Raw genomic sequence first — 25,000 nt, 5'->3', positions numbered from 1 at the left:
AATTGGACATTCTGTATTCTCCCTCCGTGTTACCCGAACAGGCGCCGGAGTGTGGCGACTAGCGGCTTTTCACAGGAACTTCGCTGCAGAGTTAATGTAAGCCTACTTGTGACACTGATAAAGATTATTATTATTAATAAATCCCAGGATCCTCTCTGCTTTATTAACTGCTCTTGACACCTGACCTGCCCCTTTCAATGATCTCAGCACCCGTGCACCCAGATCCCTCTGCACCCGGACACCCAGATCCCTCTGCACCCGGACACCCAGATCCCTCTGCACCCGGACACCCAGATCCCTCTGCACCCGTGCACCCAGATCCCTCTGCACCCGGACACCCAGATCGCTCTGCACCCGGACACCCAGATCCCTCTGCTCCTGTACATCCAGATCCCTCTGCATCTGTATACCCAGATCCCTCTGCACCCGGACACCCAGATCCCTCTGCACCTGTACACCCAGGTCCCTCTGCAACTGTACGCTCAGATCCCTCTGCACCTATACACCCAGATCCCTCTGCACCTGTACACCCAGATCCCTCTGCACCTGTACACCCAGATCCCTCTGCACCTATACACCCAGAACCCTCTGCACCTGTACACCCAGATCCCTCTGCACCTGTACACCCAGATCCCTCTGCACCTGTACACCCAGATCCCTGTGCACCTGTACACCCAGGTCCCACTGCACCTGTACACCCAGATCCCTCTGCCCCTGTACACCCAGGTCCCTCTGCACCTGTACACCCAGGTCCCTCTGCCCCTGTACACCCAGGTCCCTCTGCATCTGTACACCCAGATCCCTCTGCACCTGTACACCCAGATCCCTCTGCTCCTGTACACCCAGGTCCCTCTGCACCTGTACACCCAGATCCCTCTGCTCCTGTACACCCAGATCCCTCTGCACCTGTACACCCAGGTCCCTCTGCTCCTGTACACCCAGATCCCTCTGCACCTGTACACCCAGATCCCTCTGCACCTGTACACCCAGGTCCCTCTGCTCCTGTACACCCAGGTCCCTCTGCACCTGTACACCCAGGTCCCTCTGCACCTGGACACCCAGATCCCTCGGCACATGTACACCCAGATCCCTCTGCACCTGGACACCCAGATCCCTCTGCTCCTGTACACCCAGGTCCCTCTGCACCTGTACACCCAGGTCCCTCTTCCCCTGTACACCCAGGTCCCTCTGCACCTGTACACCCAGGTCCCTGTGCACCTGTACACCCAGGTCCCTCTGACCCTGTATACCCAGATCCCTCTGCACCTGTACACCCAGATCCCTCTGCACCTGTACACCTAGATCCCTCTGCACCTGTACACCCAGATCCCTCTGCGCCTGTACACCCAGGTCCCTATGCACCTGTACACCCAGGTCCCTCTGCACCTGTACACCCAGGTCCCTCTGCACCTGTACACCCAGATCCCTCTGCACCTGTACACCCAGATCCCTCTGCACCTGTATACCCAGGTCCCTCTGCACCTGTACGCCCAGATCCCTCTGCACCTGTACACCCAGATCCCTCTGCTCCTGTACACCCAGATCCCTCTGCTCCTGTGCACCCAGATCCCTCTGCACCTGTACACCCAGATCTCTCTGCACCTGTACACTCAGATCCCTCTGCACCTGTGCACCCAGATCCCTCTGCTCCTGTATACCCAGATCCCTCTGCACCTGTACACCCAGATCCCTCTGCACCTGTACACCCAGGTCCCTCTGCACCTGTACACCCAGATCCCTCTGCACCTGTACACCCAGGTCCCTCTGCACCTGGACACCCAGATCCCTCGGCACCTGTACACCCAGATCCCTCTGCTCCTGTACACCCAGATCCCTCTGCACCTGGACACCCAGATCCCTCTGCTCCTGTACACCCAGGTCCCTCTGCACCTGTACACCCAGGTCCCTCTTCCCCTGTACACCCAGGTCCCTCTGCACCTGTACACCCAGGTCCCTCTGCACCTGTACACCCAGATCCCTCTGCACCTGTACACCCAGATCCCTCTGCACCTGTATACCCAGGTCCCTCTGCACCTGTACGCCCAGATCCCTCTGCACCTGTACACCCAGATCCCTCTGCTCCTGTACACCCAGATCCCTCTGCTCCTGTGCACCCAGATCCCTCTGCACCTGTACACCCAGATCTCTCTGCACCTGTACACTCAGATCCCTCTGCACCTGTGCACCCAGATCCCTCTGCTCCTGTATACCCAGATCCCTCTGCACCTGTACACCCAGATCCCTCTGCACCTGTACACCCAGATCCCTCTGCACCTGTACACCCAGGTCCCTCTGCACCTGTACACCCAGATCCCTCTGCACCTGTACACCCAGATCCCTCTGTACCTGTACACCCAGATCCCTCTGCACCTCCACACCCAGATCCCTCTGCACCTGTACACCCAGATCCCTCTGCTCCTGTACACCCAGGTCCCTCTGCTCCTGTATACCCAGATCCCTCTGCACCCGGACACCCAGGCCCCTCTGCCCCTGTACACCCAGGTCCCTCTGCTCCTGTGCACCCAGATCCCTCTGCACCTGTACACCCAGATCCCTCTGCACCTGTGCACCCAGATCCCTCTGCTCCTGTATACCCAGATCCCTCTGCACCTCTACACCCAGATCCCTCTGCACCTGTACACCCAGATCCCTCTGTTCCTGTACACCCAGGTCCCTCTGCTCCTGTATACCCAGATCCCTCTGCACCCGGACACCCAGGTCCCTCTGCCCCTGTACACCCAGGTCCCTCTGCCCCTGTACACCCAGATCCCTCTGCTCCTGTGCACCCAGATCCCTCTGCACCTGTACACTCAGATCCCTCTGCACCTGTACACCCAGATCCCTCTGCACCTGTACACCCGGGTCCCTCTGCACCTGTACACCCAGGTCCCTCTGCGCCTGTACACCCAGGTCCCTCTGCACCTGTACACCCAGATGCCTCTGCACCTGTACACCCAGATCCCTCTGCACCTGTACACCCAGGTCCCTCTGCACCTGTACACCCAGGTCCCTCTGCACCTGTACACCCAGGTCCCTCTTTACCTGTACACCCAGGTCCCTCTGCACCTGTACACCCAGATCCCTCTGCACCTGTACACCCAGGTCCCTCTGCACCTGTACACCCAGATCCCTCTGCACCTGTACACCCGGGTCCCTCTGCACCTGTACACCCAGACCTCTCTGCGCCTGTACACCCAGGTCCCTCTGCACCTGTACACCCAGGTCCCTCTGCACCTGTACACCCAGATCCCTCTGCACCTGTACACCCAGATGCCTCTGCACCTGTACACCCAGATCCCTCTGCACCTGTACACCCAGGTCCCTCTGCACCTGTACACCCAGGTCCCTCTGCACCTGTACACCCAGGTCCCTCTTTACCTGTACACCCAGGTCCCTCTGCACCTGTACACCCAGATCCCTCTGCACCTGTACACCCAGGTCCCTCTGCACCTGTACACCCAGGTCCCTCTGCACATGTACACCCAGGTCCCTCTTTACCTGTACACCCAGGTCCCTCTGCACCTGTGCACCCAGATCCCTCTGCACCTGTCCACCCAGGTCCCTCTTTACCTGTACACCCAGCTCCCTCTGCACCTGTACACCCAGGTCCCTCTGCACCTGTACACCCAGATCCCTCTGCACCTGTACACCCAGATCCCTCTGCACCCGGACACCCAGGTCCCTCTGCCTGTACACCCAGATCCCTCTGCACCTGTACACCCAGATCCCTCTGCACCTGTACACCCAGGTCCCTCTGCCCCTGTACACCCAGATCCCTCTGCACCTGTACACCCAGATCCCTCTGCACCTGTACACCCAGGTCCCTCTGCACCTGTACACCCAGGTCCCTCTGCACCTGTACACCCAGCTCCCTCTGCACCTGTACACCCAGGTCCCTCTGCACCTGTACACCCAGATCCCTCTGCACCTGTACACCCAGATCCCTCTGCACCCGGACACCCAGGTCCCTCTGCCTGTACACCCAGATCCCTCTGCACCTGTACACCCAGATCCCTCTGCACCTGTACACCCAGGTCCCTCTGCCTGTACACCCAGATTCCTCTGCACCTGTACACCCAGATCCCTCTGCACCTGTACACCCAGGTCCCTCGGCACCTGTACACCCAGGTCCCTCTGCACCTGTACACCCAGATCCCTCTGCACCCGTACGCCCAGGTCCCTCTGCACCCGTTTTGGTGATGGCCTCCCTTTGCCAACCAGAGGGAGAGACAGCGAAGCTGGGATGGGAGGGGTGGGCTCTCATTATGCCCCCCCCCCCACCCCCCGCCAATCCAGAAGACCAAACGCAAGTCACGTCACGGGCGGACATGATGACCCATGATGGTCCAAAGCATTGGGGGGGGGGGGGGGGGGGGGGGGGGGGGGGGTGGGGTTGTTGAAACAGGTTACTGATGATCAGCTGTGATCATAATGAACGGCGATGCAGGCTCGTACGGCTGAATGGCCTGCTCCTGCTCCTGCTTTCTCTGTTTCAATGATCCCCCCAAAACCTGTCCACCATCTACAAGGCACAAGTCAGGAGTGTGATGGAATACTCTCCACTTGCCTGGATGAGCGCAGCTCCAACAACACTCAAGAAGCTCCACACCATCCAGGACAAAGCAGCCCCGCTTGATTGGCTCCCCCATCCACAAACATTCACTCCCTCCACCACCGACGCACAGTGACAGCCGTGTGTACCGTCTACAAGATGCCCCGCAGCAACTCACCAAGGCTCCTTAGGCAGCACCTTCCAAACCCACGGCCTCTACCATCTAGAAGGACAAGGGCAGCAGATCCCTGGGAACCCCACCCACCTGGAGGTTCCCCTCCCAGTCACTCCCCACCCCGACTGGGAAATATATCGGCCGTTCCTTCACTGTCGCTGGGGTCAAAATCCTGGAACTCCCTCCCTAACAGCACGGTGGGTGCACCTACACCACAGGGACTGCAGCGGGTTGAAGAAGGCGACTCACCCACCACCCTCTCGAGGGGCAATTAGGGACGGGCCTGGCCAGCGAATCCCACATCCCGTGAAAGAATAAAACGAAAACGATGCCAGGGAGGAGGGGGAGTTAGGGTAGTCACGTTTAGTTTGGGTGGGATCAGCGAGAGGAGATGGAGGGAGTGTGTGTGTAGTTGGGGGGGGGGGGGGGGGGGTGTTACATACTCGATTATGCTTACATTTGTATCTGCACCTTTTGTTGGGAACAGAGATCATAGAACATTCCAGCGCAGTACAGGCCCTTCGGCCCTCGATGTTGCGCCGACCTGTGAAACCCCTCTAAAGCCCATCTACACTATTCCCTTATCGTCCATATGTCTATCCAATGACCATTTGAATGCGTTTAGTGTTGGCGAGTCCACTACTGTTGCAGGCAGGGCATTCCACGCCCTTACTACTCTCTGAGTAAAGAACCTACCTCTGACATCTGTCCCATCTGGGGCAGCACGGTAGCATGGTGGTTAGCATAAATGCTTCACAGCTCCAGGGTCCCAGGTTCGATTCCCGGCTGGGTCACTGTCTGTGTGGAGTCTGCACGCCCTCCCCGTGTGTGTGCGTGGGTTTCCTCCGGGTGCTCCGGTTTCCTCCCACAGTCCAAAGATGTGCGGGTTAGGGTGGATTGGCCACGCTAAATTGCCCCTTAGTGTCCTTAAAACTAAGGTTGGGGGGGCTGTTGGGTTACGGGTATAGGGTGGATACGTGGGTTTGTGTAGGGTGATCATTGCTCGGCACAACATCGAGGGCCGGAGGGCCTGTTCTGTGCTGTACTGTTCTACGTTCTACGTTCTACGTTCTATATCTATCTCCCCTCAATTTAAAGCTGTGTCCCCTCGTGCTGGACATCACCATCCGAGGAAAAAGGCTCTCAAGGGACTGGGGAAGAAAGATCGGAGAGGCCGGGGTTGCTTTCCACGGCACAGAGGAGGGCGGGGGGGGGGGGGGGGGGGGGGGAGATTTAAAGTGATTTGCGGAAGGATTAGAGGGAAAATGGGGGGGTGATCTTGTCACCTGTCGGGGGGGGGGGGTTGGAATCTGGAACCCGCTGCCTGATGGTGTGGGGGAGGCCATTTGGAAACGGCGTGAGCGTCCACTCGGAGAGCCTCGACCTGTAGGCCTGAGCACCGAGTGCAGGGAGGTGGGGCCTACGTCGAGTAGGCCCTCACCGACCGGCTGTGCCAGGACGAGCTGGGGGGCCTCCTTCCGACTGGTCTCGGCATCAAAAGCCACCGATGGCCGACGGGAGCGAGGGCCCTCGGCCTGCAGGGAAATGGCAAGGCCTTAACCCAACATCTATTTACTGCGCGGCTCCCAAGAGGGTCCCATTCCTGAAGCCCCCCCCCCCCCTCACCAACAGGCTGCACTGTTCCAGGAAAGCCAGTCACCATCCTCACCCCACCCACCTCCTATCGTCGTTATCGGACTGCATGTTGAGCTGACACACATTATCGTGGACGTACCCCACCCCCACCCCCCTCTCCTCCCCTCCCCGATTCTCCCTCCACCCCCCCCCCCCCCCCCCCCCCGCCCGCCTTCCTCCCGCAGCTTCACATCTGCTCCTTGGAGATAGGGCGAGGTTGAACGAGAGCTCTCGGTGACCACCCCCCCCCCCTGCAGGGCTCGGGCCTAGTTGCGGTCAAGCCTCTTCCATCGAATTTCGAGTCAGTCTGTTCGAAGAAGATTATCGCACAGAAGGAGGCCGTTTAGCCACGGGGGTTCTGGCTCTCTGTGGAGTAATCCATTCAGCCACCCCTCGCCCCCTCCCCTCCCCACGACGCTCTACCTCCATTGCCCAGTTTATTTCCCTCCAGTGCTTGTCCGAAGCCGTTGTGAAATTATTCATCGTCTCCGTTTCCGCCACCGCCATGGGCGGCGGGTTCCAAGTTGAGAGGCAGGAGCCGAATTAGGCCATTCGGCCCATCAAGTCTGCTCCGCCATTCCATCATGGCTGATATTTTCTCATCCCCATTCTTCTGCCTTCTCCCCATAACCCCTGATCCCCTTATTGATCAAGAACCTATCTATCTCTGTCTTAAAGACACTCAGTGATTTGGCCTCCACAGCCTTCTGCGGCAAAGAGTTCCACAGATTCACCACCCTCTGGCTGAAGAAATCCCTCCTCATCTCTGTTTTAAAGGATCGTCCCTTCAGTCTGAGGCTGTGGCCTCTGGTTCTAGTTTTTCCTACCAGTGGAAACATCCTCTCCACATCCACTCTATCCAGGCCTCGCAGTATCCTATAAGTTTCAATAAGATCCCCCCTCATCCTTCTAAACTCCAACGAGTACAGACCCAGAGTCCTCAACCGTTCCTCATACGACAAGCTCTTCATTCCAGGGATCATTCTTGTGAACCTCCTCTGGACCCTTTCCAAGGCCGGCACGTCCTTCCTTAGATACGGGGCCCAAAACTGCTCACAATACTCCAAATGGGGTCTGACCAGAGCCTTATACAGCCTCAGAAGTACAACCCTGGTCTTGTATTCTCGCCCTCTCGACATGAATGCTAACTTTGCGTTTGCCTTCCTAACTGCCGACTGAACCCGGACGTTAACCTTAAGAGAATCGTGAACAAGGACTACTCTGCGCTTTCCCCATTTGGAAAACATTCGATTCACTTGTGTTCCTCCTGACCGGCCCCCTCCTCTTTGCTCAAAGGCCTTCAATCTGTGTGTGTGTCCCTCGCCCTTGTCTCGTCTTCTCCTCGTCTGCCTCGTCTAAACCTGTCGTGATCTCGTACACCTCTGTCAGGTCACCGTTCGTCCATTTGGACTCCAATCAGAGCAGTCCAGCTTCTCCAGCCTAAACTGGTCCCTAAAAAGATCTACCCCCTCCCCCCTCCCCTCCACAAACCGCATCTCCCCCTAACCCTAACCCCCATCGCTGGTACGGCCCTGCGGGGGGGGGGGGGGGGGGGGGGGGGGGAATGGTGCTTTATTGGTAATGTCACTCTCAGTAATCACATGTAGGCCAGGACAGGGAATCATAGAATTTACAGTGCAGAGGGAGGCCGTTCGGCCCATCGAGTCTGCACCGGCCCTTGGAAAGAGCAACCCTACCTCAGCTCGTACCCCACCCTATCCCCATAACCCCACCCAGCCTTTTTTTTTTTGGACACAGAGGGGCAATTTAGCACGGCCAATCCACCCTAACCCGCACATCTTTGGACTGTGGGAGGAAACCGGAGCACCCGGAGGAAACCCACGCACCCACGGGGAGGACGTGCAGACTCCGCGAAGTGACGCAAGCCGGGAATCGAACCTATGACCCTGGCGCTGTGAAGCAACAGTGCTAACCCACTGTGCTACCGTGCCCCCCCCCCCTGGTGGGCAGACTTCCCTCGAGGGATATGCGCAAACCAGATGGGGCTTTGTAGAGCAATCGCTGAACGATTCAAGGTCTACAGAAATAACTCTAGATTTATATGTTCCAGATTCTTTTATCAATTGAATTTGAATCGTGCCAACCGGCCATGGTGGGATTTGAACCCACGCCTGGACGACAGGTTCAGCGTTTTTACCGCTGTATCCCCCCCCCCCCCCCCCCACTCCCCAAGTTAACTTGTTCCGACAATGGGTGGAAGAATGGGGAAAAAAAGCATCTGCTTTAAACACGAGAACGCCGATGAGCAGAGCGAGATCCTGATAGGGGCGGGATGGGCCTGAATCAGAGGCCCACAGCTCTCCGCCCGTTATCAGGGAGGGCCCAGTCGTGGGTGCGGCATTTGCTAATGGCACGGGTTTCGGAGAAACCGCTGTGTGCCTTTCCACTGCGGAGAGTGTCGAACCCCCACCGAGTTTCAAACTGAGGCCTCGTAAGATCGGCTGGTTGTTAGGGCCTGGGCTCGGTTAGCTGCACTCTGACCTCCATGTCAGGAGGTCGCAGGTGCAAAAGAGGGAGAGAGAGTGTTGGGGAGGGCATTGGGGTGGGATGGAAGGGAGGGAGGGAGGGGGAGGGGGGGCTTTGTAAAGGTGTTGGGCTCACTAAACCTTGACAACAAGGCCTTGTAAGAACCGGGAGTTTATTCGCTAGCTCAGCAGCCGTTTCCGCCTCTTCTGCTCTGCCCTGGGAGAACTCCCGCGCTCCCGACACGCCGCCCTCTTTTTGACTTGGGAAGAGGGCATATTTGAGGGGACAGAGAGTGAGGGGGAAGGGGCTGAAACTGTCCTCGGAAGGCAGGTGTTGCATCCATTCGCTCCCCCAGCTACCTCAGCGTCACTCTCTCACACCTCACTTCCTTTCCGGAATCTGTTCCCTTCTCCCAGTTCCCCGGCTCCCTCTCATCCGTCCTGTCGATGGTGACCTTCTACACCAGCACTTCCCGATTCGAACAGACGAATTAGGAGCAGGAGTAGGCCACTCGGCCCCTCGAGCCTGTGCCGCCAGTTTCTTGTTTTTTTTTTCAGCAGCTTTTGACAGATTTGAACGTTTCTGCCTTCCTTTTTTAATAGCCACGGCTTCCCTGCAGCTCTTCCAGGTTTTCAAACCCTATCTGCAGCACGGTAGCACAGTGGTTAGCACAATTGCTTCACAGCTCCAGGGTCCCGGGTTCGATTCCCGGCTTGGGGTCACTGTGCGGAGTCTGCACGTCCTCCCCGTGTGTGTGCGTGGGTTTCCTCCGGGTGCTCCGGTTTCCTCCCACAGTCCAAAGATGTGCAGGTTAGGGTGGATTGGCCATGCTAAATTGCCCCTTAGTGTCCAAAATTGCCCTTAGTGTTGGGTGGGGTTACTGGGTTATGGGGATAGGGTGGAGGAGTTGACCTTGGGTAGGGTGCTCTTTCCAAGAGCCGGTGCAGACTCGATGGGCCGAATGGCCTCCTTCTGCACTGTAAATTCTATGATTCCCCCCCATCTTTAATGAACTGATTGTAAGGTGGTTGCCTTCAGGGAGTGGGCCTCGGAGTAGAGGTCACGTGACTACAGCAAGCCCAATGGTACATGTAGTGATGTTGCACGTCAATTATATAGGGCCTTGGTGAGGCCACACTGGACATACTATGTACATTTTTCGATCTCCTGACAGAAGCAAGGCCATACTTACCCAAGAGGGAACGCAATGAAGGTTCGCTGGTTCCTGGGATTAGATTAATAGCCTCTGAGGGGGAGATTGAGTAGACTGGGCCTACATTCCCTTGGGTTCAGGTGAGTGAGAGACAATCTCATTGAACTGGCCAATTCTCAAAGAGTCCTTAGAATCCCCACAGTGCAAGAACAAAGAGAACAAAGAAACTTACAGCACAGGAACAGGCCCTTCGGCCCTCCCAGCCTGCGCCGATCCAGATCCTTAAATCCTTAAAGAAGGAGGCCATTCGGCCCGTCGAATCGTCACCGGCCCTTGGAAAGAGCACCCTACTTAAGCCCACACCTCCACCCTATCCCCGTAACCCACCTCACCCTTTGTGGACACGAAGGGGCGATTTAGCGCGGCCAATCCGCCCTACCCTGCACGTCTTTGAGCTGTGGGAGGGAACCGGGGCACCCGGAGGAACCCCCGCGCAGACAGGGGTAGTAAGTGCAAACCCCTAACAGTCACCCGAGGCCGGTATTGAACCCGGGACCCTGGAGCTGTGAGGCAGGCTCACAGTCTCACAGTAAGGGGGCGGCCATTTATGACTGGGATGAGGAGAACCATCTGCACTCGAAGGCTGGCGCATCTTTGGATTTGTCGACCCCAGGGGGCATTGAGCATGTTCAAGGCCAAGATCAATTTGGGATGATAAGGGATTTGGGGATAGGAGAAGATGCGGGAGACGATCAGCCCCGAATGTTGGCATAGGCTGGAGGGGCCGAAGGGCCTATCCCAACGTCTATTCCTTAGGGGAGGGCTGATGGGGCCTCAGCTGAATTACTCATCCAAAAGGCAGCACTCCCTCAGCACTGCAGGGCGTAGGCCCGGATTACGCGCCCGATTCTCCGGTGCGGGTAGAGTTGAGTGGGCCCTGCGATAACCCCTGTCTTTTCTCCGCCCAGGCTCCAACCTTGCGAGAGTTCGACTCGTTGGCGAACAATTTCCACCCGCGGGGAGATTGACATTGGGCGCGGCGAGCGAGGAGGCGGGGGATTGAGAGGAAGATGGAAACGGTCAGAGCAGCATTGGCAGCTGTGGTAAGACCCGAATCTCGATTGATCCCAGCCAACGCCGTTCCCGTCCGCCCCCTCCCCACCGTCCGGGGCCTCGGTGAGGGTGGGGGGAGGGGGGGCACAGTTATCCGCCATAGCTGAGCCCAAGGGGGCGGGGGTCCACGGGTTATTGGACCCAGTGGGGGTGGGAGCGGGGTGGGCAATCCTCAAGGGGGCGGCCCTTGGGGAAGGGGGTCCTGATTACAGTCCTCTTCGCTCCTGCTGTATCCCGGGTTCAGCAAGACCCCCCGGAATCTGGGACCTTCCTATTTCCCCCTGTCCTGCCCGATTCCACACTGAGTTTCCATTCGCACACCCTCTCCGTCATAAAGATCGCCTACTTTCACCCCCATTTTCTAACTCACCTCTATCCATCGAGGATACTGGAAGTCTGCAGAGGGATTTGGATAGGTTAAGTGAATGGGCTCGGGTCTGGCAGATGGAATACAATGTTGACAAATGTGAGGTGATCCATTTTGGTAGGAATAACAGCAAACGGGATTATTATTTAAACAATAAAATATTAAAGCATGCCGCTGTGCAGAGAGACCTGGGTGTGCTAGTGCATGAGTCGCAGAAAGTTGGTTTACAGGTGCAACAGGTGATTGAGAAGGCGAATGGAGTTTTGTCCTTCATTGCTAGAGGGATGGAGTTTGAGACTAGGGAGGTTATGCTGCAATTGTATAAGGTGTTAGTGAGGCCACCCCTGGAGTAGTGTGTTCAGTTTTGGTCTCCTTACCTGAGAAAGGACGTACTGGCGCTGGAGGGTGTGCAGAGGAGATTCACTAGGTTAATCCCAGAGTTGAAGGGGTTGGATGAGGAGAGGTTGAGTAGACTCGGACTGTACTCGTTGGAATTTAGAAGAATGAGGGGGGATCTTATGGAAACATATAAAATTATGAATAAATAGGATAGATGCGGGCAGGTTGTTTCCACTGGCGGGTGAAAGCAGAACTAGGGGACATAGCCTCAAAATAAGGGGAAGTAGATTTAGGACTAAGTTTAGGAGGAACTTCTTCACCCAAAGGGTTGTGAATCTATGGAATTCCTTGCCCAGTGAAGCAGTTGAGGCTCCTTCATTACATGTTTTTAAGGTAAAGATAGATAGTTTTTGAAGAATAAAGGGATTAAGGGTTATGGTGATCGGGCCGGAAAGTGGAGCTGAGTCCACAAAAGATCAGCCATGATCTCATTGAATGGCGGAGCAGGCTCGAGGGGCCAGATGGCCTACTCCTGCTCCTAGTTCTCATGTACCCCTCCCTGAGCTCAGATGTTTCTGAAACCTCCTCCCCCTACCCTCCCATTCAGCCTTGGTTACCTCCAAACTCAGCTGGCCGTTATCCCGTTTTCCGCCTTGTGGAAGCTCCCCCCCCCCCCCAGGACTCTGGTGCACCAGTCCCCCCCCTCCCCCATCACCAACGCCGTGGTGACCGATATTGCCTCCAGGCCGGAGTGACGGTATTAAAATTCTCATCGCCCGTCCCGGGAATCTCCTCCAGTTGAGCAAGCCCATCGAGATCCCTGCACCCCTCCAAATTCGACCCCCCCCTCCCTTCCCATCACTCCGCCATTGGACCTCCAGGTGCCTGAGAGGCCCTAAACTCTGGAATTCCCTCCCTGAACCTCTCCGCCTCGCTCTCCCCTCCTTTGAAACATTCCTTAAAACTGACCACTTTGGCCAAGAATTTTGCTCACTCGTCCTAATGTCTCCACAGGTGACCCTTGTGTAAAGGTATCTGACATTGCAAGGGTTAATGTTGGGCTGGGAACAGTGTACAGGGACAACCCATACACGGCACAAGTCAGGAGTGTGATGGAATACTCTCCACTTGCCTGGATGAGCGCAGCTCCAACAACACTCAAGAAGCTCCACACCATCCAGGACAAAGCAGCCCCGCTTGATTGGCTCCCCATCCACAAACATTCACTCCCTCCCCCACCGACGCACAGTGGCAGCCGTGTGTACCGTCTACAAGATGCACTGCAGCAACTCACCAAGGCTCCTTAGGCAGCACCTTCCAAACCCACCACCTCTACCATAGAACATAGAACAGTACAGCACAGAACAGGCCCTTCGGCCCTCAATGTTGTGCCGAGCAATGATCACCCTACTCAAACCCACGTATCCACCCTATACCCGTAACCCAACAACCCCCCCTTAACCTTACTCTTTAGGACACTACGGGCAATTTAGCACGGCCAATCCACCTAACCCGCACATCTTTGGACTGTGGGAGGAAACCGGAGCACCCGGAGGAAACCCACGCACACAGGGGGAGGACATGCAGACTCCACACAGACAGTGACCCAGCCGGGAATCGAACCTGGGACCCTGGAGCTGTGAAACATTTATGCTAACCACCATGCTACCATCTAGAAGGACGAGGGCAGCAGATACCTGGGAACCCCACCCGCCTGGAGGTTCCCCTCCCAGTCACTCCCCGCCCCGACTGGGAAATATATCGGCCGTTCCTTCACTGTTGCTGGGGTCAAAATCCTGGAACTCCCTCCCTAACAGCACAGTGGGTGTACCTACACCATAGGGACTGCTGCGGCTGAAGGAGGTGGTCACCATCTTCTCAAGGGGCAATTGGGGATTAAAAAATTAGGAATTTAAAAAGTACAACCCGCAGTGTGATATAAAGAGTCACATGACCAGAGCACAGAGAGAGTTGAGATTGGACAGAGACCTGTGTTGTAGCCAGCACGGAGTTAGTTCCTAGGTTAACTGTACTGCCCACAGTGTGATGGATAGAGTGAGATGGGCAGAGTTGCGAGGGAGTTGTGGGCAGGACACAGACCTGTGCGGAAACCAGCATGGCGTTTCCCCCCCCGAGTTTGGACTACACCTTGCGTACGTGCCCGTGGTTCGTTCTGTCAACGAACACTGAATGTTTAGCCACGTGAGACTCAGAGCCTGTGGGGCGGGATTCTCCCATCGGGAGACAAAGGGCGAAATTCTCCCAAAACGGGAAAAATCGTCAAACCGCCGTAAAACCCGGGCGGGTTTTACGGCATCGCGCCCCTTCCCGACGGGGGACCGATTCTGGTCCCCCGTCGGGGCTAGCAGCCCGACGTCGGAGGCTCCGACAAGTCGGGCTTAACGAAAATCGTTAAACCCGCTTGTCGGACTTAGCGCCGGCTGACGCGTCATATGACGTCAGCCGCGCATGCGCAGGTGGGAAGACGCCACCCGCGCATGCGCGGGTGACGTCATCGCGTTTTTGCGCGAAACCCGCGCATGCGCGGTCCGGGTTGCCCCTCAGCCGCCCCGCGTATTGATACTGCGGGGCGGCGGAAGGACAAATAGTGCGCGGGCATCGGGCCCGCTGCCCGCGATCGGTGGGCACCGATCGCGGGCCCATGGCACCCTTGACACGGCCGTGGTACTGCCGTGCCAATCGGTGCCATGGTTATTTTTTTCCAGGTGGTCACGACGTTTTTACGAACGGCAGGACCAGGTGTGTTTGCCGTTCGTAAAAAGGTCGTAAAGGGCTGGGACTTCGGCCCTCTAACAGCTGTGAATCGCTGCCGGCCGTAAAAAAACGGCGGCAGCGATTCGTGTCGGGATTTCGGCGGGGGGGTGGGAGAATAGCGGGAGGGCGTCAAAAAAGTCGGGAAGGCCCTCCCGCTATTCTCCCACCCGTCGTGGGGGGGGGAGAATTTCGCCCAAAAAGTCCCGACGCTGGAGTGAAAATCGGAGTGTTTCACTCCGACGTCGGAGGCCGCTCCCAGCCCCCTATTCTCCCGCCCCCCGGGGGGGAGGGGGGGGGGGGCTAGGAGCGGGGGCCGCGTCTTTTACGCGCGCCGGGCCTTGGCGCCACGTGAAAAGCGGCGTCGCGTAAATGACGTCACCCGCGCATGCGCGGTTGCCGTCCTCCCCTTCCCCCCCCCCACAGGCCCCCCCTCCCCCCCCCCACAGGCCGCCCCCCCCCCCCCCCCCACAGGCCGCCCACCCAGCGTTCCCGCACAGTTCCCGTCGGCAGCGATCAGGTGTGGTCGGCGCCGGCGCGAATCTTTCGTGTTGGGGCGGCCGCTCGGCCCATCCGGGCCGGAGAATCGCCGCTCGCCTTTTCCAAACGGCCAGCTGTGATTCTCCGAGCGGCCAGGCGCGATTCTCTAGGGGGGGGGGGGGGGGGGTGGGAAAATTGCGCGTGGGTGCCGGGGTGGTGTGGCGGGACTCACGCGGTGCCCCGGCGACTCTCCCACCCGGCGTGGGGGGGGGGGGGGGGGGGGGGGGGGGGGAGAATACCACCCTGTACTTGAGAGGGGCTCGGGCGGTTGCTGCTCTCTGAATAGTCTGGCTGGGCCCACGAGAGAAATCGGGCCAACTGGGGTTGATAACCTCTTGATTTTCCCCCTTCTGTCCCGGCAGAGCGAGAGACACACCTCCTACTCCATCTACCGGCGGCAGAACGAGCAGGAAGATCAGAGCGACGGGATGAAGGACGAATCGGGGGAGTCTGCCGTCACCAGTGAGGAGGTGGGACTGATCGTACAGAGGTCCCAGGACCGGAAGAAAGCCTTGATGTACTTGGTGCTGGTCTCACTCTTTCTCCTGATTATCGGTGAGTGGCCCCCGCTTCGGGTCCTTTAGGGAGGGTGGGGACCAGGCGTTCCGTCTGTCCAGCATGTCTCCCCACCCTCTCAGGGCCGAGCCAGGCCATGGCTCTGCCTGCTCGGAGCAGCCATTCTGGAGGACTGCCCGAGAACCGCCGCTCACTGCGGGATCCTGCTGTGCCCCAACCTGCCCGTCGCGCTCGTCCTCAATTGTCCCTTGAACTGGGGGGGGGGGGGGGAATGTGGGACTCGCTCCCACAGGGTGAGTTGGGAGAATGTGGGACTCGCTCCCACGGGGAGTGGGGGGAATGTGGGACTCGTTCCCACGGGGGAGTGGGGAGAATGTGGGACTCGCTCCCACGGGGGAGTGGGGAGAATGTGGGACTCGCTCCCACAGGGGAGTGGGGAGAATGTGGGACTCGCTCCCACAGGGAGTGGGGAGAATGTAGGACTCGCTCCCACAGGGGGAGTGGGGAGAATGTGGGACTCGCTCCCACGGGGAGTGGGGAGAATGTGGGACTCGCTCCCACAGGGGAGTGGGGAGAATGTGGGACTCGCTCCCACGGGGGAGTGGGGAGAATGTGGGACTCACTCCCACAGGGGAGTGGGGAGAATGTGGGACTCGCTCCCACGGGGGAGTGGGGAGAATGTGGGACTCGCTCCCACAGGGGAGTGGGGAGAATGTGGGACTCGCCTCCACGGGGAGTGGGGAGAATGTGGGACTTGCTCCTACAGGGGAGTGGGGAGAATGTGGGACTCACTCCCACAGGGGAGTGGGGAGAATGTGGGACTCGCTCCCACGGGGGAGTGGGGAGAATGTGGGACTCGCTCCCACAGGGGAGTGGGGAGAATGTGGGACTCGCTCCCACAGGGGAGTGGGGAGAATGTGGGACTCACTCCCACAGGGGAGTGGGGGGAATGTGGGACTCGCTCCCACGGGGGAGTGGGGAGAATGTGGGACTCGCTCCCACAGGGGAGTGGGGAGAATGTGGGACTCGCTCCCACAGGGAGTGGGGAGAATGTGGGACTCGCTCCCACAGGGGAGTGGGGAGAATGTGGGACTGGCTCCCACGGGGGAGTGGGGAGAATGTGGGACTCGCTCCCACAGGGGAGTGGGGAGAATGTGGGACTCGCTCCCACAGGGAGTGGGGGGAATGTGGGACTCGCTCCCACAGGGGGAGTGGGGAGAATGTGGGACTCGCTCCCACGGGGGAGTAGGGAGAATGTGGGACTCGCTCCCACAGGGGAGTGCGGAGAATGTGGGACTCGCTCCCACAGGGAGTGGGGGGAATGTGGGACTCGCTCCCACAGGGGGAGTGGGGAGAATGTGGGACTCGCTCCCACGGGGGAGTAGGGAGAATGTGGGACTCGCTCCCACAGGGGGAGTGGGAGAATGTGGGACTCGCTCCCACAGGGGAGTGGGGAGAATGTGGGACTCGCTCCCACGGGGGAGTGGGGAGAATGTGGGACTCGCTCCCACGGGGGAGTGGGGAGAATGTGGGACTCATGGACTGCTCTCTCTGTTTCTGCATGCAGCATTCATACTTGGCTATGTGAGTTCTCGGGGTAACTGTACGTCCTGTGCAGAGGTTGAGGAGACAAATCGGGAGCCCCTGAGAGGGGACGGTTGTGATTACTGGCCGAACCCTGACACGAGCTCAGAGAAGGTCTTGTACTGGGGAGACCTGAAGGCCATGCTGAAAAATTACCTGGATGGGCAGGAGATCGCCAAAATTACCAGGTAGGCCCTCGCTGTCCCTTTGCGCCAATCGATTTGCACCAAATCCCCCAGCCCAGAAAACGATCGTACAGCCCACCTGCCCCATTGTAACGTTTATGCCCCACACCAGCCTCCTCCTCATCCCATCTCCACCTCGTCCCATTCCCCCACGTCCCATTCCCCCCATACCGTTCACCTTCCAGTTGGGCGCATCGCAGCCCTGGGGGACGCGACCTTCCTCCTCCACCTTAAACCCCGCGTTTCTTATTTCTGAATCTCCCCGGCGCATGTGTTGGCTCAACTCAAAGCGGGCCCCTCCCAAACCAGGCTCAAGTCTTTTATTCTTAAAGTCGCTACTTAATTGTTGCGGTTTCCACGTTCCTCCACGTTCCCCCTCTCCCTCCCCGTATCTCCGGTACAGAAATAGTCCGCTGCGTGTCTCAGGCAGCGGCCGGGTTGGGTAACGTCCCCACCTCTGGACCTGACGCCGGGGGTTCATGTCCCACCCCAGGACTCAGTGCCCAAGGGCAGTGCAATCATCGCCCGGCCATAAGAGGTCGAGGGTCAACCTGCGGAATCCGCCCAAAGACGGCTGGCGGTAAGAGAGGGAGAGACTCCTGGTTGGCCACGCTTGATGCGGAGTGATCATAGAATTTACAGTGCAGAAGGAGGCCATTCGGCCCATCGAGTCTGCACCGGCTCTTGGAAAGAGCATCCTACCTAAGGTCAACACATCCACCCCTATCCCCATAACCCAGTAACCCCACCCAACACTAAGGGCAATTTTGGACACTAAGGGCAATTTATCACGGCCAATCCACCCTAACCCGCACATCTTTGGACTGTGGGAGGAAACCGGAGCACCCGGAGGAAACCCACGCACACACACGGAGAGAACGTGCAGACTCCGCACAGACAGTGACCCAAGCCGGGAATCGAACCGGGGACCCTGGAGCTGTGAAGCGATTGTGCTATCCACAATGCTACCGTGCTGCCCCACGCAGAAGGGGATGTCCCCTCCGCTTCAAGCTAACAGCCGCTGGTGACAGTCTTAGCGACTTGCCTCAGGAATAATGAGCCGCGGGAGCCTTAGCTCGTCACTGGGCGTGCAAAGAGATTTGGAACGTTGCCGAGTGGAACTAACGCATCTCCAGCAACCAGTTTCCCTTTCGCCTGGGAATGACATCCCCACCCCCCCCCTCCTCTTCCCTATCCGTACGTGACGCCTTCCCACACAAAGAGCAATATCTTCCGGAGGTATGCGGCCGGCTTCTGGCTCTGCCATTCCTCTTGAGCTCCGTCTTGGAGTCATTAAGGCGCCCAAACCGATGGTTATTCACCCATCAGCAGATCCGTTTGGTTCTGTGACATGCAAGCAAACCAAGCAATCATTTGCTCAAAGTGGGCCGACAAGCGGCCAGGCAATGACCATCTCCTTCAAGAAACAACCTCACCATCGCCCCCTTGACAGTCAATGGCGTTACCATCGCTGAATCCCCCACTATCAACATCCTGGGGGTTACCATTGATCAGAAACTGAACTGGACCCAGCCACATTAATACTGTGGCTACCAGGGCAGGTCAGAGGCTGGGAATCCTGCGGAGAATAACTCACCTCCTGACCCCCCCCCAAAGCCTGTCCACCATCTACAAGGCCCAAGTCAGGAGTGCGATGGAATACTCTCCACTTGCCTGGATGAGCGCAGCTCCAACAACACTCAAGAAGCTCCACACCATCCAGGACAAAGCAGCCCCGCTTGATTGGCTCCCCCTTCCACAAACATTCACTCCCTCCCCCACCGACGCACAGTGGCAGCCGTGTGTACCGTCTACAAGATGCACCGCAGCAACTCACCAAGGCTCCTTAGGCAGCACCTTCCAAACCCACGGCCTCTACCATCTAGAAGGACAAGAGCAGCAGATACCTGGGAACCCCACCACCTTGAGGTTCCCCTCCCAGTCACTCCCCGCCCCGACTGGGAAATATATCGGCCGTTCCTTCACTGTCGCTGGGGTCAAATCCTGGAACTCCCTCCCTAACAGCACTGAGGGTGTACCTACACCTCACGGGACTGCAGCGAGTTCCAGCAGGCGGCTCACCAGCGACGTCCCACATCCCGTAAATTAATTTTTTTTTAATTAAACTCCGATGAAAGGTGAAGAGAATAGCCCAGACCTTCCGGTTGAAACCCAGTCAACACCAGTGCATCACCAACATTGCCGATGAACCTTGTTAACTTGCGATGTTCCTTTGTACCTTTCCCCTCCACTCCCCCGCCGACCCTCTTAAGATTCTGAAACTGCCCAGGGTACCAATTAATCCACCCCCTCCCATTGGCATACATACGCCAGGTGCGATTGGCACTGGGCTGATATAAAGGTGCCAATCACTGATAAGCGATTGGGTAGGCGCGATGTGGGTTCATTTATTAAGACTGGGCGCATGGGGACAGTTATACAATGGGTGGACGACAGGAAGGCACCAGAGCTATGCTGCGTTCCGCTCAAAGTCAAAAGTGAAACTGAGACTGGTTTGAATGACACTCATCCGCCAACCTAGACACCCCAGGCGCAATTTGATCGCTGATCCTGAGTGGGATCGTGAAGGGTGATTGGACAAAGAGCCAGGGAGGAGATGGGGAGAAATGTTTTTGAAGCAGCAAGTTGTCGTGAGCTCGAACGCGCTGTCTGAATGAGCGTGGGCAGATGCAATCGCAGATTTCAATAGGGAGAAATCGATGAGGGAGTCAAATGTGCAGCTCGGTGGAGTAGGAGAGGTCGGCAAGAGAGCCAGCAGGGGAGGGGAGGGCTGAATAGCCTCCACTGCCCAGAATAGGCATGGCAGAAACATGCATCACTTTTGTCACAACACAGGAATTAACAGCGTGAAAAAACCTCTTCTTTGCAGGATCATGAGCAACAGATCCCACCCAGCAGGTTCCCCACATCTCCACGAACTGACCAGAATGATCCACGGAAAACTCAAGTCCTTCCACCTCAATCACGTCTGGGCAGATTCACACTACGTCACACTGCCATTCCCAAACAGGTAGGTACCGCGGTCAATGCACAGCACACCCCTCACTGTAACACTGATATACCCCACACCCCTCACTGTAACACTGATATACCCCACACCCCTCACTGTAACACTGATATACCCCACACCCCTCACTGTAACACTCTGATATACCCCACACCCCTCACTGTAACACTGATATACCCCACACCCCTCACTGTAACACTGATATACCCCACACCCCTCACTGTAACACTGATATACCCCACACCCCTCACTGTAACACTGATATACCCCACACCCCTCACTGTAACACTGATATACCCCACACCCCTCACTGTAACACTGATATACCCTACACCCCTCACTGTAACACTGATATACCCCACACCCCTCACTGTAACACTGATATACCCCACACCCCTCACTGTAACACTGATATACCCCACACCCCTCACTGTAACACCTGATATACCCCACACCCCTCACTGTAACACTCTGATATACCCCACACCCCTCACTGTAACACTCTGATATACCCCACACCCCTCACTGTAACACTCTGATATACCCCACACCCCTCACTGTAACACTCTGATATACCCCACACCCCTCACTGTAACACTCTGATATACCCCACACCCCTCACTGTAACACTCTGATATATCCCACACCCCTCACTGTAACACTGATATACCCCACACCCCTCACTGTAACACTGATATACCCCACACCCCTCACTGTAACACTCTCTGATATACCCCACACCCCTCACTGTAACACTCTGATATACCCCACACCCCTCACTGTAACACTCTGATATATCCCCACACCCCTCACTGTAACACTCTGATATACCCCACACCCCTCACTGTAACACTGATATACCCCACACCCCTCACTGTAACACTGATATACCCCACACCCCTCACTGTAACACTGATATACCCCACACCCCTCACTGTAACACTGATATACCCCATACCCCTCACTGTAACACTCTGATATACCCCACACCCCTCACTGTAACACTGATATACCCCACACCCCTCACTGTAACACTGATATACCCCACACCCCTCACTGTAACACTGATATACCCCACACCCCTCACTGTAACACTGATATACCCCACACCCCTCACTGTAACACTCTGATATACCCCACACCCCTCACTGTAACACTGATATACCCCACACCCCTCACTGTAACACTGATATACCCCACACCCCTCACTGTAACACTCTCTGATATACCCCACACCCCTCTACTGTAACACTCTGATATACCCCACACCCCTCACTGTAACACTGATATACCCACACCCCTCACTGTAACACCCTGATATACCCCACACCCCTCACTGTAACACCCTGATATACCCCACACCCCTCACTGTAACACTGATATACCCCACACCCCTCACTGTAACACTGATATACCCCACACCCCTCACTGTAACACTGATATACCCCACACCCCTCACTGTAACATTGATATACCCCACACCCCTCACTGTAACACTCTGATATACCCCACACCCCTCACTGTAACACTGATATACCCCACACCCCTCACTGTAACACTGATATACCCCACACCCCTCACTGTAACACTGATATACCCCACACCCCTCACTGTAACACTGATATACCCCACACCCCTCACTGTAACACTGATATACCCCACACCCCTCACTGTAACACCCTGATATACCCCACACCCCTCACTGTAACACTGATATACCCCACACCCCTCACTGTAACACTCTCTGATATACCCCACACCCCTCACTGTAACACTCTGATATACCCCACACCCCTCACTGTAACACTGATATACCCCACACCCCTCACTGTAACACTGATATATCCCACACCCCTCACTGTAACACTCTGATATACCCCACACCCCTCACTGTAACACTGATATACCCACACCCCTCACTGTAACACTCTGATATACCCCACACCCCTCACTGTAACACTGATATACCCCACACCCCTCACTGTAACACTCTGATATACCCCACACCCCTCACTGTCACACTGATATATCCCACACCCCTCACTGTAACACTGATATACCCCACACCTCTCACTGTAACACTGATATACCCCACACCCCTCACTGTAACACCGATATACCCCACACCCCTCACTGTAACACTGATATACCCCACACCCCTCACTGTAACACTGATATACCCCACACCCCTCACTGTAACACTGATATATCCCACACCCCTCACTGTAACACTGATATACCCCACACCCCTCACTGTAACACTGATATACCCACACCCCTCACTGTAACACTGATATACCCCACACCCCTCACTGTAACACTGATATACCCCACACCCCTCACTGCAACACACTGATATACCCCACACCCCTCACTGTAACACTGATATACCCCACACCCCTCACTGTAACACTGATATACCCCACACCCCTCACTGCAACACACTGATATACCCCACACCCCTCACTGTAACACTGATATACCCCACACCCCTCACTGTAACACTGATATACCCCACACCCCTCACTGTAACACTGATATACCCCACACCCCTCACTGTAACACTGATATACCCCACACCCCTCACTGTAACACTGATATACCCCACACCCGCACTGTAACACTGATATACCCCACACCCCTCACTGTAACACTGATATACCCCACACCCCTCACTGTAACACTGATATACCCCACACCCCTCACTGTAACACTGATATACCCCACACCCCTCACTGTAACACTCTGATATACCCCACACGCCTCACTGTAACACTGATATACCCCACACCCCTCACTGTAACACTCTGATATACCCCACACCCCTCACTGTAACACACTGATATACCCCACACCCCTCACTGTAACACTGATATACCCCACACCCCTCACTGTAACACTGATATACCCCACACCCCTCACTGTAACACTGATATACCCCACACCCCTCACTGTAACACTCTGATATACCCCACACACCTCACTGTATCACTGATATACCCCACACCCTCACTGTAACACTGATATACCCCACTCCCCTCACTGTAACACTGATATACCCCACACCCCTCACTGTAACACTGATATACCCCACACCCCTCACTGTAACACTGATATACCCCACACCCCTCACTGTAACACTCTGATATACCCCACACCCCTCACTGTAACACTGATATACCCCACACCCCTCACTGTAACACTCTGATATACCCCACACCCCTCACTGTAACACTTTGATATACCCCACACCCCTCACTGTAACACACTGATATACCCCACACCCCTCACTGTAACACTGATATACCCCACACCCCTCACTGTAACACTGATATACCCCACACCCCTCACTGTAACACTGATATACCCACACCCCTCACTGTAACACTGATATACCCCACACCCTCACTGTAACACTGATATACCCACACCCCTCACTGTAACACTGATATACCCCACACCCCTCACTGTAACACTGATATACTCCACACCCCTCACTGTAACACCTGATATACCCCACACCCCTCACTGTAACACTCTGATATACCCCACACCCCTCACTGTAACACTGATATACCCACACCCCTCACTGTAACACTGATATACCCCACACCCCTCACTGTAACACTGATATACCCCACACCCCTCACTGTAACACTCTGATATACCCCACACCCCTCACTGTAACACTGATATACCCCACACCCCTCACTGTAACACTGATATACCCCACACCCCTCACTGTAACAGTCTGATATACCCCACACCCCTCACTGTAACACTGATATACCCCACACCCCTCACTGTAACACTGATATACCCCACACCCCTCACTGTAACACTGATATACCCCACACCCCTCACTGTAACACTGATATACCCCACACCCCTCACTGTAACACTGATATACCCCACACCCCTCACTGTAACACTCTGATATACCCCACACCCCTCACTGTAACACTGATATACCCCACACCCCTCACTGTAACACCTGATATACCCCACACCCCTCACTGTAACACCTGATATACCCCACACCCCTCACTGTAACACTGATATACCCCACACCCCTCACTGTAACACTCTGATATACCCCACACCCCTCACTGTAACACTCTGATATACCCCACACCCCTCACTGTAACACCTGATATACCCCACACCCCTCACTGTAACACTCTGATATACCCCACACCCCTCACTGTAACACTGATATACCCCACACCCCTCACTGTAACACTGATATACCCCACACCCCTCACTGTAACACTCTGATATACCCCACACCCCTCACTGTAACACTCTGATATACCCCACACCCCTCACTGTAACACTGATATACCCCACACCCCTCACTGTAACACTCTCTGATATACCCACACCCTCACTGTAACACTCTGATATACCCCACACCCCTCACTGTAATATACCCAACCCCTCACTGTGACACTGATATACCCCACACCCCTCACTGTAATATACCCCACACCCTCACTGTTACACTCTCTGATACCCCAACCCTTCACTGTAACACTGATATACCCCACATCC

General features: G+C 56.3%; 1 protein-coding gene across 3 annotated transcripts in view; it reads left to right on the top strand.

Moving 5' to 3' along the window:
- Positions 1 to 25,000, top strand: part of tfr2 (transferrin receptor 2) — a 63,333-nt gene that overhangs the window by 3,539 nt on the left and 34,794 nt on the right. For 2 of the 3 annotated variants that reach the window (XM_038786977.1, XM_038786978.1), the window contains exons 2-5: positions 10,971 to 11,105; positions 15,496 to 15,688; positions 17,217 to 17,421; positions 20,309 to 20,449. In XM_038786977.1, coding sequence (XP_038642905.1) covers positions 11,073 to 11,105; positions 15,496 to 15,688; positions 17,217 to 17,421; positions 20,309 to 20,449 — 572 coding nt within the window. In that variant the 5' untranslated portion in view covers positions 10,971 to 11,072. The remainder of the gene's footprint in view (positions 1 to 10,970; positions 11,106 to 15,495; positions 15,689 to 17,216; positions 17,422 to 20,308; positions 20,450 to 25,000) is intronic. The other variant, XM_038786976.1, reaches the window with a different exon arrangement.

Source organism: Scyliorhinus canicula, chromosome 29 (assembly GCF_902713615.1).
Source record: "Scyliorhinus canicula chromosome 29, sScyCan1.1, whole genome shotgun sequence".
Taxonomy (NCBI): domain Eukaryota; kingdom Metazoa; phylum Chordata; class Chondrichthyes; order Carcharhiniformes; family Scyliorhinidae; genus Scyliorhinus; species Scyliorhinus canicula.
The sequence above is the reverse complement of the archived record's forward strand: the minus strand, read 5'-3'. Positions and strand labels throughout refer to the sequence as shown.